General features: G+C 47.0%; 1 protein-coding gene across 1 annotated transcript; it reads right to left on the bottom strand.

Annotated features, from left to right (window-relative positions):
• Positions 1-8570: 8570 nt before the first annotated feature.
• On the bottom strand, positions 8571-15587 carry LOC142300950 (cyclin-dependent kinase inhibitor 1B-like). The gene is made up of 3 exons (XM_075341969.1): positions 15208-15587; positions 12313-12436; positions 8571-8875 (listed from the first exon to the last, which is right to left on the bottom strand). The coding sequence occupies exons 1-2, from the start codon at positions 15545-15547 to the stop codon at positions 12321-12323; spliced, it is 456 nt and encodes a 151-aa protein (XP_075198084.1). The 5' UTR covers positions 15548-15587; the 3' UTR covers positions 8571-8875; positions 12313-12320.
• Positions 15588-16361: the final 774 nt, after the last annotated feature.

Here is a 16361-nt window from a genome sequence, read left to right as displayed (position 1 = left end):
AGGACAGGAGAAGTGGTACTGTGCAGTGTATATATACAGAATACAGGTACTGAGGATTACACCCAGTATACAGGACAGGAGGAGTGGTACTGTGCAGTGTATATATACAGAATAATACAGGTACTGAGGATTACACCCAGTATACAGGACAGGAAAAGTGATACTGTGCAGTGTATATATACAGAATAATACAGGTGCTGAGGATTACACCCAGTATACAGGACATTACTCACAGCAAGTTGGGCTGCAGTGTGTACATCGCCCTGGCCAAAAACTGATGCTCTAGCAGGATACAGCTAAACCCCCACTAAGTGGAGACATCACAGGTGCAGGAGAAGCAGATCACACACACACCTTCATGGAATGGAGGGGAGGTGACTGCTAGATGATAAAAATGCACACAAGTGGCTTGCATAGAGCGCTGTTCACATGCAGATGACACAGTCACAAACCCGCAGCCTATTAGGTAACGCCCTTCTATTAGATCAGGCGGGCTGCCAAGCCGTACTCCACTGTATATCATGCACGGACAGACACTCTACAATGCAAGGCCCAACAGAAAGGGGCCTGGCTGTATCCTGTACAAACAAAAAAATATGAGGTTTTTGTTGGTATTTATGGCCATAAAACGTAAGCCTACACCCTCGTCAAGGGACCTCATGTCTGTAGGTCCCTACACTAAATATAAAAAAAGCAACAATAAGAGGATAATGTCCTCCAAAAATCAAGTATTACTCACAGCATAAATACCAACAAAAACCTCATATTTTTTTGTTTGTACAGGATACAGCCAGGCCCCTTTCTGTTGGGCCTTGCATTGTAGAGTGTCTGTCCGTGCATGATATACAGTGGAGTACGGCTTGGCAGCCCGCCTGATCTAATAGAAGGGCGTTACCTAATAGGCTGCGGGTTTGTGACTGTGTCATCTGCATGTGAACAGCGCTCTATGCAAGCCACTTGTGTGCATTTTTATCATCTAGCAGTCACCTCCCCTCCATTCCATGAAGGTGTGTGTGTGATGTGCTTCTCCTGCACCTGTGATGTCTCCACTTAGTGGGGGTTTAGCTGTATCCTGCTAGAGCATCAGTTTTTGGCCAGGGCGATGTACACACTGCAGCCCAACTTGCTGTGAGTAATACTTGATTTTTGGAGGACAGTATACAGGACAGGAGAAGTGGTACTGTGCAGTGTATATATACAGAATAATACAGATACTGAGGATTACACCCAGTATACAGGACAGGAGAAGTGGTACTGTGCAGTGTATATATACACAGAATAATACAGATACTGAGGATTACACCCAGTATACAGGAAAGGAGAAGTGGTACTGTGCAGTGTGTATATACAGAATAATACAGGTGCTGAGGATTACACCCAGTATACAGGACAGGAGAAGTGGTACTGTGCAGTGTATATATACAGAATAATACAGGTGCTGAGGATTACACCCAGTATACAGGACAGGAGAAGTGGTACTGTGCAGTGTATATATACAGAATAATACATATACTGAGGATTACACCCAGTATACAGGACAGGAGAAGTGGTACTGTGCAGTGTATATATACAGAATAATACAGATACTGAGGATTACACCCCGTATACAGGACAGGAGAAGTGGTACTGTGCAGTGTATATATACAGAATAATACAGGTACTGAGGATTACACCCAGTATACAGGACAGGAGAAGTGGTACTGTGCAGTGTGTATATACAGAATAATACAGTCACTGAGGATTACACCCAGTATACAGGACAGGAGAAGTGGTACTGTGCAGTGTATATATACAGAATAATACAGATACTGAGGATTACACCCAGTATACAGGACAGGAGGAGTGGTACTGTGCAGTGTATATATACAGAATAATACAGACACTGAGGATTACACCCAGTATACAGGACAGGAGGAGTGGTACTGTGCAGTGTATATATACAGAATAATACAGGTACTGAGGATTACACCCAGTATACAGGACAGGAGAAGTGGTACTGTGCAGTGTATATATACAGAATAATACAGATACTGAGGATTACACCCAGTATACAGGACAGGAGAAGTGGTACTGTGCAGTGTATATATACAGAATAATACAGGTACTGAGGATTACACCCAGTATACAGGACAGGAGAAGTGGTACTGTGCAGTGTATATATACAGAATAATACAGATACTGAGGATTACACCCAGTATACAGGACAGGAGAAGTGGTACTGTGCAGTGTATATATACAGAATAATACAGGTACTGAGGATTACACCCAGTATACAGGACAGGAGAAGTGGTACTGTGCAGTGTATATATACAGAATAATACAGATACTGAGGATTACACCCAGTATACAGGACAGGAGAAGTGGTACTGTGCAGTGTATATATACAGAATAATACAGACACTGAGGATTACACCCAGTATACAGGACAGGAGAAGTGGTACTGTGCAGTGTATATATACAGAATAATACAGATACTGAGGATTACACCCAGTATACAGGACAGGAGAAGTGGTACTGTGCAGTGTATATATACAGAATAATACAGATACTGAGGATTACACCCCGTATACAGGTCAGGAGAAGTGGTACTGTGCAGTGTATATATACAGGATAATACAGATACTGAGGATTACACCCAGTATACAGGACAGGAGAAGTGGTAATGTGCAGTGTATATATACAGAATAATACAGACACTGAGGGTTACACCCAGTATACAGGACAGGAGAAGTGGTACTGTGCAGTGTATATATACTGTATATATAATGTTGTACGTGTGTGCACTGAGTGTATGTGACTACTTAGAAGGAAATCTTACACAACTCTTACTTTCCACCTTAAGTCTTCTTCCCGCCTCCTTGTTGCTTCACTTCTTACCTCAGGCCCCTCCCCCATCTTCTCTCCTCATTGGCTGTTGCTCCTTTCAATCAAGGAAGTAAAGAAAAAAAAACCACTGAAAAACAACCAGAACCTGGAGGAAAACATTCTGTTCTTGTAAGATCTGTGACCGCGGTCCCGAGTGCTTGTGCGACATCTTCCACGCTCCATAACAAGGACATAGTCCAAAACGTGGAAGACGTAGACAACCTTGTGCCTGTTTTCTGGTTTACAAATAAGGATGCAAAATAATGAGCCAAATGCTGCCAAATAGTGATCAGAGATCGCAGCGATCAGATTGTGGATCTGGACACGCAACGAGTGATGTGCTGGGAGATAAGTAATAGCCATGTCTTCAGCTTCCACGTCACTCCGTCCTAAGGGTCATTTAGCCCTTTAATTCAAGGAAATCTGGTCAAGAACCCCTGAACATGGAGGCCAAAAGTGGCAGCTTTGGATGTGATTAGAGCACACGAACATTAGAAGCCGTGTCTGGCCGTCCGGTAACCGACTGCAGCAGAAACCCTCGGCCGCTCGCCCGGTCCCTTCATCATCACAAGGCTCAGAATTCTCTTAGGAAGAAGACATAACATCTCCTGAAAGAAAGGTTTCCACACTTTGCTCCCTTACTAAACAGATTTTTATAATAAAAAATGTTCTTAAAGGCGGAATACCATTTACAATAACTACATATTCTTCCCTTTGGTGTAAATGCCGCTGTTCTCCTGAATCTGGCGATGTTTTTCTTTTCTTCCTGCGCTTCTCTGTTCCTGAGATATGGCCCCATCTTCCCTGTATATAAATCACCTTTTTGAGCCAATTGGGCATCTTTCTAAAGACCACACCCAGTTGGCTGAAACAGACTACATTTATATATCAGGAAAAAGGGGTCATATCTCTGGAACGGAGAGGCGCAAGAAAAAAAGAATAACAGCTCCGGATTCAGGAGGAGAGCGGCATTTACGCTAGATAAAAAAAATTACTAGTTTATGACAAGTGACAGGTCCCCTTTAAGAGATATCTGCAAGCAGATTTGTGTGTAAATTGAGATTATCCCAAAATTCTTCCATTACCATAACTATGTGTTATTTGCCCCAGGTATAAATGCCGCTCTTCTGAATCCGGCGATGTTTTTCTTTTCTTCCTGCGATTCTCTGTTGCTGAGATATGGCCCCATCTTCCTGTATGAAAATATTATTTTTTTTTTAGCCAACTGGGCGTCTTCTTGAAGACCACACCCAGTTGGCTGAAACAGACTACATTTATATATCAGAAAAAAGGGGCCATATCTCAGGAACGGAGAGGAGTAGGAATAAAAGAAAAACAGCGCCTAATTCAGGAGAACAGCGGTATTTACACTAGATTAAAAAAAAATTTTATATTAATATATATATATATATATATATATATATATATATATATATATATATATATATATATATATATATATACACACACACACATATATACACACTAGTTTCTGCCAAGTGACAGGTCCCCTTTAAGCACTAACTGCTAGCAGATTTGTGTGTAAATTGAGATTATCCCAAAATTTACTTGGCTGAGCCTTGGACCATCACCTCTTCTTCATCCAGCTACTAATGTTCAGACTTTGTCTACTTAAAGGGGCTCTCCATTTAAAAAGGTGCCTGTCACTTACCATAAATATGTATTACTTTACCCACGTATAAATGCCGCACTTCTCCCGAATCCGGCGATGTTTTTCATTCCTCCCTACGCCTCTCCGTTCCAGAGATATGGCTACATCTTCCCTGTATATAAATCTAGTCTTGTTATCCAAGAGGGCGTGGTTAAAGAAAGTTTATCACTCCCAGTTGGCTATAAAAGACTAGATTTATTACAAGGAAGATTGGGCCATATCTCGGGAAGGGAGAGGCGTAGGGAGGAAAGAAAAACATCGCCGGATTCGGGAAAACTGCGGCATTTACACCAGTAGAATATTTATGGTAAATGACGGTCCACTTTAAATCAATTTTTTTAAAAAAAATCTGAATAATATGGCAGTAAGAGATGAAGAAACACAAACAATAAAGCAGCAGCCTCCAACCTGTCTCACCCCACCAAAACTGGAATTATTATGTACCCTGTGCACCCACAACCCCCCCCGATTGGCACTAGTCACAGTCAAACCCAGGTGTCGTGTGACGAAATAAGAACACGCTTACATTTCTTTTGTGCATAATTTGTTTTTATTTGATTGCATGACATCGGAATAGAAATATTTTTATTTTCTCACTTTTACATAAAAAAGAAATTATATATTTTTTTCGCATCTGGCTCAGTCTGCAATCTTTTTCTACAGCCAAATTATTACAAAAAAATAAAATAAAAAATTCCTGCTACAACAAAAAAATAAAACCCCAAAATAGACGTTTATATATAAACAGTATTTACAGATGCACAAAATCTGCCGCTTTGGCATTTTTTTTTCTTTTGTTTTTTTGGAAAAAAAAAAAAAAAATTCTAGGAAAAAAAAATAATTCTTTAAAAAAACATAAATAAGTTAGAAGGTTTCAGTGTCTTTACACAGCAATTCACATACACACCTCAACATTGGTCACCAAGGGGGGTTTGCTACATACAGACACCACGCACAAGCGGCGGCGGCGAGAAGAGGGGGTTATTATTGCTGGGCAGAGCTGGTTCCAGTGCCCAGGAAGTGCATTACTGGTATAATATAAGGCGTGGACTGGTGGGAAATGGGGGACGCATCCGGGGAAAAAAAAAAAATAAAATTTTTACACACATATGCAATATATATATATATATATATATATATATATATATATATATATATATATATATATATATATATATATATATATATATATATATATATATATATATATATATATATATATATATATATATACACGCATATATAATATAATATTATATATATATGTGTATATTTATATTTTACACATATATGCAAAATAAAAGATAACAAATATGTAAAAACATACTGTATATGATTTTTTTTATATATATTTATATTTTATTTTATTTTACATATAGTAATACATGTAAAAAAAAAATAATTTATACATTTTATTTTACACATTACACACATATATGCAAAATAAATTTAATTATATATATATATATATATATATATATATATATATATATATATATATATATATATATATATATATATATATATATATATATATATATATATATGTGTGTGTGTTATATATAATATATATATATATATATATATATATATATATATATAATTAAATTTATTTTGCATATATGTGTGTAATATGTGTAAGATAAAATGTATAAATTATTTTTTTTTACATGTATTACTATATGTAAAATAAAATATAAATATATATAAAAAAATCACATACAGTGTTTTTATATATTTGTTATCTTTTATTTTGCATATATGTGTGTAATATGTGTAAAATAAAATATATATTTTCTTACATGTATTACATATATGTAAAATGAAATATGAATATATATATATATATATATATATATATATATATATATATATATATATATATATATATATATATATATATATATATATATATATAAATAAAATCATATGGATGTGGTGATTTAAAAAAATAAAACAAACCACCACATCTGATTTTTTATAATTTGTTTTATTTTACATATATGTAATACAGGTAAAAGAAAATTATATATGATTTTTAAAAATTTTATTTCACACACATATATGTAAAAGAAAAATTATAAAAAAAAAAGTATATAAAATAAAACACATATGGATGTGGTGATTAAAAAAAATAAAAATTATGATTAACCACTGACATCCAAGTAACAAAAAAAAAATAAAAAAAAAATGGCGCAATAAACTGTGTGGACGCAACTTTATATTTTGTTTTACCCCAAAATAACGGAAATACGATGGTTGATTATAAAAAATAAAATGATAAAGCTTACAACCAGACATTATTATTTTTTTTCTTCACACAGCATGTGGCCAGTGTTCACAAAACTCTGATTTTTCAGTTTTTTTTTCCTCAAATTTTAATCCTTATTACAAATTAAAAAATAGATATTTGTATTTACAAACCATAAAAATAAAAAAAAAAGTTTAAAAAAAAAAAATACTGTGGAGCCGTCTTCTAGCAACGCCAGGTCTAAACACAAAAAAAATAAAAAAAAAATCTTCATATGATAAAAAATAAAAATATACCTAGATAGATACACAGGGGGGTCCAAAAGTAGGGGGACTGTGTGTGTAATAGGGTCATCAAACATGGTGTAAAGTGAAACTGACTCAGTTGTCCTTAGCAACCAATCAGATTCCACCTTTCATTTTCCAAAGCGTCTGTGGAGAATGTAAAGCTGAATCTGATTGGTTGCTAAGGGCAATGAGTCAGTTTCACTTTACACCATGATTGATAACCCTATTCACTTACTTGTGGACCCCCCTGTGTATGTGTATGTATCAGAAAATGAGCTTTTTAAATTAGTTTTTATGCTTTATGCATTTTTTTTTTTTAGAGAATGTAATTTTTTATTTTCTTTTTATCATAATTAAAAAAAATAATCTTGCAATTCTCACACTGGCCACTAGAGCTAATCTTGATTCTGATTTACTTTTCCTTACAGAGGAGTTTTCAGAAGTCTCATTATCGTTGCGTTGGAGGCAGGAAAACAATGACTGATAACACCAGATTCCAGCTTTCACAATAGGTGTCATCACAGCTCACTTCCTCCCCTTCCTGTACAATGACTGATTGAGAACACCTCTAGATTCAGCTATCAGTCATTGTACAGGAAGGGGAGGAAGTGAGCTGTGATGACACCTATTGTGAAAGCTGGAATCTGGTGTTATCAGTCATTATACAGGAGGAGGTGAGCTGTGATATCCCCTATTGTGAATGGTGGATCATGTTATCTACTGTATATATAGGTGTTAGCAGTAGCCACTATTCACAATAGGTGATGTCACAGCTCACTTCCTCCTCCTCCTGTATAATGACTAATAACACCCCTATATACAGTAGATCACAGGATCTGCCATTCACAATATGCGATGTACAGGAGGAGGAGGAGAGCTGTGACAATGAATGATAACTCTATATACAGCTATTAAAAGTATCCTTAATTCACAATAGGTGATGTCACAGCTCACCTCCTCTCCCTCCTGCACAATGACATTTGCAAACAGCCAAATGCCTCAAGGAAAAAAAAAAATAATGAAAAAATAGCCTTCGAGTCGGGTCACTGTGGCTGATGAATATGTGGATTTCCAAAAACCATAAATCCCTCAGGTTCAGTGGGAAAACTGCAGGATTCTGAGTGTTATTTTTAATACAGTTATTAGTTTGAAAATAAAAAAAAAAAAAAATTAAAAAAAATTATTTTTTTACAAAAAGTCATTTTCTGAGAATTCACTTTTAAAACTAAATACAAAAAATATATAAAAAGATCGAATTTAAATCAATTTAAAAAAAAAAAAAAAAAAAATTATAATGTGCTGAATTCCTCCATATTTGTTGCTCTTTTTGGGAGGGCGCAAAATCCAATACGGTCTGTAGGTGGCGCTGATGAATTCTAGGAAAAAACCCATTGAGGATGAAGCTGTGTGGAGGGGGCTGGGAACCGCGTCCATGATGGGGCACCAGCACCCCCCTCCTCACTGATCCCAACACCCCCCCCCCCCCCCCGTCCTCACGAGTTGCAGACCTGGAGTTACAGAAGACTTTGCAGATCACGGGTGACCGCGGCTCCGGTGTTCCTCTTCACGCGGATCAGTGTGGACCCGGCGCTCGCACCGCCCCGCTCTACAGTTTTATGTGCTACACAAGGGGGCGACGGCGGCAAGAGAAGACCAAGGTGCCAGAATGCACAATGCTACATGTGGTGCCCGGGGTCATTAGTGTTACTCTGTATCAGTGCTTGTAGGGGGTCTCCCACCAGTGACAGAGTCCACGGGCCGAGAGGGCAGAAGTCAGCCGACACCGGAGGAGGGTGGCACCTGCAGGGAAAGGAGAGGAGTCAGCGGGCGGCACTAATACAGCACAATATAATACCGTCCAAGCACTGCCATATACTGCCCACAGGGGGCGGCACTAATACAGCACAATATAATACCGTCCAAGCACCGCCATATACTGCCCACAGGGGGCGGCACTAATACAGCACAATATAATACCGTCCAAGCACCGCCATATACTGCCCACAGGGGGCGGCACTAATACAGCACAATATAATACCGTCCAAGCACCGCCATATACTGCCCACAGGGGGCGGCACTAATACAGCACAATATAATACCGTCCAAGCTCCGCCATATACTGCAATAATACAGCACAATTTAATACCGTCCAAGCACAGCCATATACTGCACTAATACAGCACAATATAATACTGTCCAAGCACAGCCATATACTGCACTAATACGGCACAATATAATACCGTCCAAGCACCATCATATACTGTGCACAGGGGGCGGTAGTAATATAATATACCGTCCAAGCACCGCCATATACTGTGCACAGGGGGCGGCACTAATACAGCACAATATATTACCGTCCAAGCACCGCCATATACTGTGCACAGGGGGCGGCAGTAATACAGCACAATATGATACCGTCCAAGCACCGCCATATACTGTGCACAGGGGGCGGCAGTAATACAGCATAATATAATACTGTCCAAGAACCGCCATATACTGTGCACAGGGGGCGGCAGTAATACAGCATAATATAATACCGTCCAAGCACAGCCATATACTGTGCACAGGGGGCGTCATTATAGCAGGTATATTCCGTGTACACACATGTAGTAGAGGCGATCCTCTCATCAGACACATGCTGTTTGGCCCTCACACTTCCCTCTCTCGCTTGCTTTCTCTTTTCTGTGTAGTCACTTATCACACGTGGCACTCGCACTCTCCCTCGCGTCGTCTTCTGTGTAGTCACTTATCACACGTGTTGTGTGGCACTCGCACTCTCCCTCGCGTTGTCTTCTGTGTAGTCACTTATCACACGTGTTGTGTGGCACTCGCACTCTCCCTCGCGTCGTCTTCCGTGTAGTCACTTATCACACGTGTTGTGTGGCACTCGCACTCTCCCTCGCGTCGTCTTCTGTGTAGTCACTTATCACACGTGTTGTGTGGCACTCGCACTCTTCCTCGCGTCGTCTTCTGTGTAGTCACTTATCACACGTGGCACTCGCACTCTCCCTCGCGTCGTCTTCTGTGTAGTCACTTATCACACGTGTTGTGTGGCACTCGCACTCTCCCTCGCGTCGTCTTCCGTGTAGTCACTTATCACACGTGTTGTGTGGCACTCGCACTCTCCCTCGCGTCGTCTTCTGTGTAGTCACTTATCACACGTGTTGTGTGGCACTCGCACTCTCCCTCGCGTCGTCTTCTGTGCAGTCACTTATCACACGTGTTGTGTGGCACTCGCACTCTTCCTCGCGTCGTCTTCTGTGTAGTCACTTATCACACGTGTTGTGTGGCACTCGCACTCTCCCTCGCGTCGTCTTCTGTGCAGTCACTTATCACACGTGTTGTGTGGCACTCGCACTCTCCCTCGCGTTGTCTTCTGTGTAGTCACTTATCACACGTGTTGTGTGGCACTCGCTCTCTCACACTCGTTCCCTCTCTTTCGTGCTGTCTTCTGTGTAGCACGTGCACTCTTCCTCTCTTTCACCTTGCTCTCCCTCTGTTTTCCGTGTAGCGTTCACCCTCTTTCATTCTCACTCCCTTGTTCTTTCTTTCTCTTCCTCTGTCTTGCGTGTAGACTCTCTCTCTCGCCCGCCGCTCTCTTTCATTCTCTCGTTCCCTTTGTTTTCAGTGTAGCACTCACCCTCACCCTGCGCTCTTTCGCTCTCTCTCCCTTCGTCTTCCGTGTAGACACTCGCTCTCCGCTCTTTCATTCTCTCTCGCTCTGTTTTCTGTGTAGCACTCTCTCGCCGCTCTCCTTCATTCCTCCTCTCCCTCGTTCTTCCATGTAGCATTCTCTCACCCGCCACTCTCTTTCATTCCTCCTCTCCCTCCATCTTCGGTGCGGTCGGAGGGGTTTGGTTTGTTATCCGCCCTTCGTGCCCCCCCGCGTGCTCCTGACCACTTCCTGGCCCCTCCCCCTATTTCCGCTAGTTGTTGTTTTTCAGCGTTCCCTTCCAGAGACTGATGGTAACGTGTGATAGATTTTCGGTGAGGCCCGGTGACCGGCCATACTGTGCAGCTGCGGGGGTCCCCGTCCCGTGCCCCCTCCTCACAGGGGCGGCATCCACAGACATTCATGGCTGAATAAGGAAACGTTGTGACAGTTTGGATCAGACGTCGTCACCGTCCGGCTCCAGATTCTCTGCCGCTGAGACGGAACAGGAACACTCTGGGGTGCAGGCACCGGACACTGCGCACAGCTGAGGGTTTGTTACAATGTATCCTGTCTAGACAAACACTAGGACAGAAACCGACACAGTGTAACAAACCCTCAGAGCAAGAGCCAGACTGCATACAACTGTAACAAACCCTCAGGTTTGAGAAGTATCCTGGGCCGGTACTTACCCCCGGCTCCATGTATGATTGGAGAAGGGGGAGTATTCGGGGCCGGTACGCACCCGTGGCTCCATGTATGATGAGTAGGGAGGAGTATTCGGAGCCGGTACGCACCCGTGGCTCCATGTATGATGGGTAGGGAGGAGTATTCGGGGCCGGTACCCACCCGTGGCTCCATGTATGATGGGTAGGGAGGAGTATTCGGGGCCGGTACCCACCCGTGGCTCCATGTATGATGGGTAGGGAGCAGTATTCGGGGCCGGTACGCACCCGTGGCTCCATGTATGATGGGTAGGGAGGAGTATTCGGGGCCGGTACGCACCCGTGGCTCCATGTATGATGGGTAGGGAGGAGTATTCGGGGCCGGTACGCACCCGTGGCTCCATGTATGATGGGTAGGGAGGAGTATTCGGGGCCGGTACGCACCCGTGGCTCCATGCATGATGGGTAGGGAGGAGTATTCGGGGCCGGTATGCACCCGTGGCTCCATGTATGATGGGTAGGAAGCAGTATTCGGGGCCGGTACGTACCCGCGGCTCCATGTATGATGGGGAGGGGGGGTTGGGAGTATTCGGGGCTGATACGTACCCGCAGCCCCATGTATGATGGGGAGGGGGGAGTATTCGGGGCCAGTATGTACCAACGGGTCCATGTATGATGAGGACAGGAGTATTCGGGGCTGGTACGTACCCGCGGCTCCATGTATGGTGAGGACAGAGGAGTATTTGGGGCTTGTATGTACCCACAGCTCCATGTATGATGGGGAGGGGGGAGTATTCGGGTCGGTACGTACCCACGACTCTACGCATGACAAGGACAGGCGAATTCAGGGCTGATACGTGCCTGTGGCTGTATGTATGGCGGGGTGGGGGGGTGGGGGAGAATTCGGCGTCGGTACATACCCGCGGCTCTACGTGCTGGGCCGGCTCTTCTTCGGGGTCTTCTCCGGTGACGGGGTGGAGCCGCCCTCCGCGGATTCTCCACTCTCCGTTCTGTGGGATATTCTTGCATTGGACGAGGGCGGTTCTGCAGGTGAGAAGGGAACAATGGGGCGGATTACTCAACGGTGGGCGCTCACCCGGACCCTGCGATAACGCTGAACCCGCTCCAGGTAGGGTTTAATATATACAGGGGGGTCCAAAAGTAGGTGAACAGTGTGTGTAATGGGGTCATCAAGCATGGTGTAAAGTGAAACTAACTCATTGCCCCTAGCAACCAATCAGATTCCACTTTTCATTCTTCACAGACTCTTTGGAAAATGAAAGGTGGAATCTGATTGGTTGCTAAGGGCAATGAGTCAGTGTCACTTTACACCATGTTTGATGACCCCATTACACACTGTCCCCTACTTTTGGACCCCCCTGTGTATAAAATTGCTACGTTACTAATTATTTTTGTCATGAATCGCCCGGACCCGGCACAGGTCGTTGTCACGTGTAAGTAATGGGAGGAATTACAGGTTTTTCCTTCATTATTTTACTGAACAGGAAAAAAAAAAAAAAATCTCCGTCTGGATCTTGGAAGAAAAAAAACAAACAAACAAAGCAGAAAAACGACGAGTGGAGATGAAGGGGTTAAAATAAAATTGAATAAAAGATAAAAAAACATAAAAAAGGAACATCCCCCCCCCAAAAGCACAGAGCGGAAACAGAGCGCAAAACACCCGGCCCCCGCGGAACACACACACCCAATACAGAGCGGCTATCTGCGGAACACCCCCCCAGCACAGAGCGGCCCCCGCAAAAAACCCGGCCCCTGCGGAACACACACACCCAATACAGAGCGGCTATCTGCGGAACACCCCCCCAGCACAGAGCGGCCCCCGCAAAAAAACCCCGGCCCCTGCGGAACACACACACCCAATACAGAGCGGCTATCTGCGGAACCCCCCCCCCAGCACAGAGCGGCCCCCGCAAAAAAACCCGGCCCCTGCGGAACACACACACCCAATACAGAGCGGCTATCTGCGGAACACCCCCCCAGCACAGAGCGGCCCCCGCAAAAAAACCCCGGCCCCTGCGGAACACACACACCCAATACAGAGCGGCTATCTGCGGAACCCCCCCCCCAGCACAGAGCGGCCCCCGCAAAAAACCTGGCCCCTGCGGAACACACACACCCAATACAGAGCGGCTATCTGCGGAACCCCCCCCCAGCACAGAGCGGCCCCCGCAAAAAAACCCGGCCCCTGCGGAACACACACACCCAATACAGAGCGGCTATCTGCGGAACACCCCCCCAGCACAGAGCGGCCCCCGCAAAAAAACCCGGCCCCTGCGGAACACACACACCCAATACAGAGCGGCTATCTGCGGAACACCCCCCCAGCACAGAGCGGCCCCCGCAAAAAACCCGGCCCCTGCGGAACACACACACCCGATACAGAGCGGCTATCTGCGGAACACCCCCCCAGCACAGAGCGGCCCCCGCAAAAAAAAACGGCCCCTGCGGAACACACACACCCAATACAGAGCGGCTATCTGCGGAACACCCCCCCAGCACAGAGCGGCCCCCGCAAAAAAAAACGGCCCCTGCGGAACACACACACCCGATACAGAGCGGCTATCTGCGGAACACCCCCCCAGCACAGAGCGGCCCCCGCAAAAAACCCCGGCCCCTGCGGAACACACACCCCCAATACAGAGCGGCTATCTGCGGAACACCCCCCCAGCACAGAGCGGCCCCCGCAAAAAACCCCGGCCCCTGCGGAACACACACACCCAATACAGAGCGGCTATGTGCGGAACCCCCCCCCAGTACAGAGCGGCCCCCGCAAAAAACCCTGCCCCTGCGGAACACACACACCCAATACAGAGCGGCTATCTGCGGAACACCCCCCCAGCACAGAGCGGCCCCCGCAAAAAACCCTGCCCCTGCGGAACACACACAGCCAATACAGAGCGGCTATGTGCGGAACCCCCCCCCAGTACAGAGCGGCCCCCGCAAAAAACCCAGCCCCTGCGGAACACACACACCCAATACAGAGCGGCTATCTGCGGAACTCCCCCCAGCACAGAGCGGCCCCCGCAAAAAAACCCGGCCCCTGCGGAACACACACACCCAATACAGAGCGGCTATCTGCGGAACACCCCCCCCAGCACAGAGCGGCCCCCGCAAAAAACCCTGCCCCTGCGGAACACACACACCCAATACAGAGCGGCTATCTGCGGAACTCCCCCCAGCACAGAGCGGCCCCCGCAAAAAAACCCGGCCCCTGCGGAACACACACACCCAATACAGAGCGGCTATCTGCGGAACACCCCCCCCAGCACAGAGCGGCCCCCGCAAAAAACCCTGCCCCTGCGGAACACACACACCCAATACAGAGCGGCTATCTGCGGAACACCCCCCCCCCAGCACAGAGCGGCTAGCCGCGGATCAACACCCCCCCAGAGCGCCCCCGCGTAACACCCCCAAACGCAGAGCAGCCCCCGCGGAACACCCCCCCTGCCCCCTGCTGGGTGCATTACCTGTGGCCCGGCTCTTGCCCGCAGGCTCTCCGCTCCCCTCCCTCGGCTCCGCCGTTCCCGGTGACCCTCCCCTCCCTCGGCTCCGCCCCCCGCCGGGTGCATTACCTGTGGCCCGGCTGTCGCCCGCAGGCTCTCCGCTCCTCTTCCTCCCTCGGCTCCGCCACCCCCGGTGACCCCCCTCCGCTCCCTTTCCCTTGGCTCCGCCCCCCGCATTACCTGTGGCCCGGCTGTCGCCCGCAGGCTCTCCGCTCCTCTTCCTCCCTCGGCTCCGCCACCCCCGGTGACCCCCCTCCGCTCCCTTTCTCTCGGCTCCGCCCCCCGCATTACCTGTGGCCCGGCTCTCGCCCGCAGGCTCTCCGCTCCTCTTCCTCCCTCGGGTGTCCCCCGGTTTGCGGTGCGGCCCCCGCCGGTAGAAGTCCGGTGTGTCGGGCCCCGCCTCCTCCCAGCTCAGGGCCCCGTGCAGCGGGCGGTCGTTGGTGAAGTCGTAGTTCCAGCGCTGCCGCTTCTCGTCCTCCAGCTCCCGGCGGCGCCGCTCTAGCTCCCGGCCCAGGAGCTCATGATCCACCGGCCCGAACAGGCAGCGGCGGGCGGGGGTGCGGGGCGAGCCCGGGGCCCGAGACACCCGCTCCACACCCGGGGAGCCCGGGGACAGGCGCACGTCCGACATGCGCTCACTACTCGGCGGTCACCGGGCGTCCTGCGCTGCCCAATATGGCGGCCGAGAGCCAGCGCCCGAGCGGGGATTTAAACGCCCCCTGCCGGGGATTGGCCGCAGCGCGCCTCCGGTTAAGGTGGAACGGAGGAGATGAGCGGAGACCGGAGAACCACAACCCCCAGCATGTCCTGTACAACCCGGAGAACCACAACCCCCAGCATGTCCTGTACACCCCGGAGAAGCACAACCCCCAGCATGCCCTGTACACCCCGGAGAACCACAACCCCCAGCATGCCCTGTACACCCCGGAGAACCACAACCCCCAGCATGCCCTGTACACCCCGGAGAACCACAACCCCCAGCATGCCCTGTACACCCCGGAGAACCACAACCCCCAGCATGTCCTGTACACCCCGGAGAACCACAACCCCCAGCATGTCCTGTACAACCCGGAGAACCACAACCCCCAGCATGTCCTGTACACCCCGGAGAACCACAACCCCCAGCATGCCCTGTACACCCCGGAGAACCACAACCCCCAGCATGCCCTGTACACCCCGGAGAACCACAACCCCCAGCATGCCCTGTACAACCCGGAGAACCACAACCCCCAGCATGCCCTGTACACCCCGGAGAACCACAACCCCCAGCATGCCCTGTACACCCCGGAGAACCACAACCCCCAGCATGCCCTGTACACCCCGGAGAACCACAACCCCCAGCATGCCCTGTACAACCCGGAGAACCACAACCCCCAGCATGCCCTGTACACCCCGGAGAACCACAACCCCCAGCATGCCCTGTACACCCCGGAGAACCACAACCC

This window comes from Anomaloglossus baeobatrachus, chromosome 4 (genome assembly GCF_048569485.1).
Source record: "Anomaloglossus baeobatrachus isolate aAnoBae1 chromosome 4, aAnoBae1.hap1, whole genome shotgun sequence".
In the NCBI taxonomy this organism is placed as follows: domain Eukaryota; kingdom Metazoa; phylum Chordata; class Amphibia; order Anura; family Aromobatidae; genus Anomaloglossus; species Anomaloglossus baeobatrachus.
The sequence above is the reverse complement of the archived record's forward strand: the minus strand, read 5'-3'. Positions and strand labels throughout refer to the sequence as shown.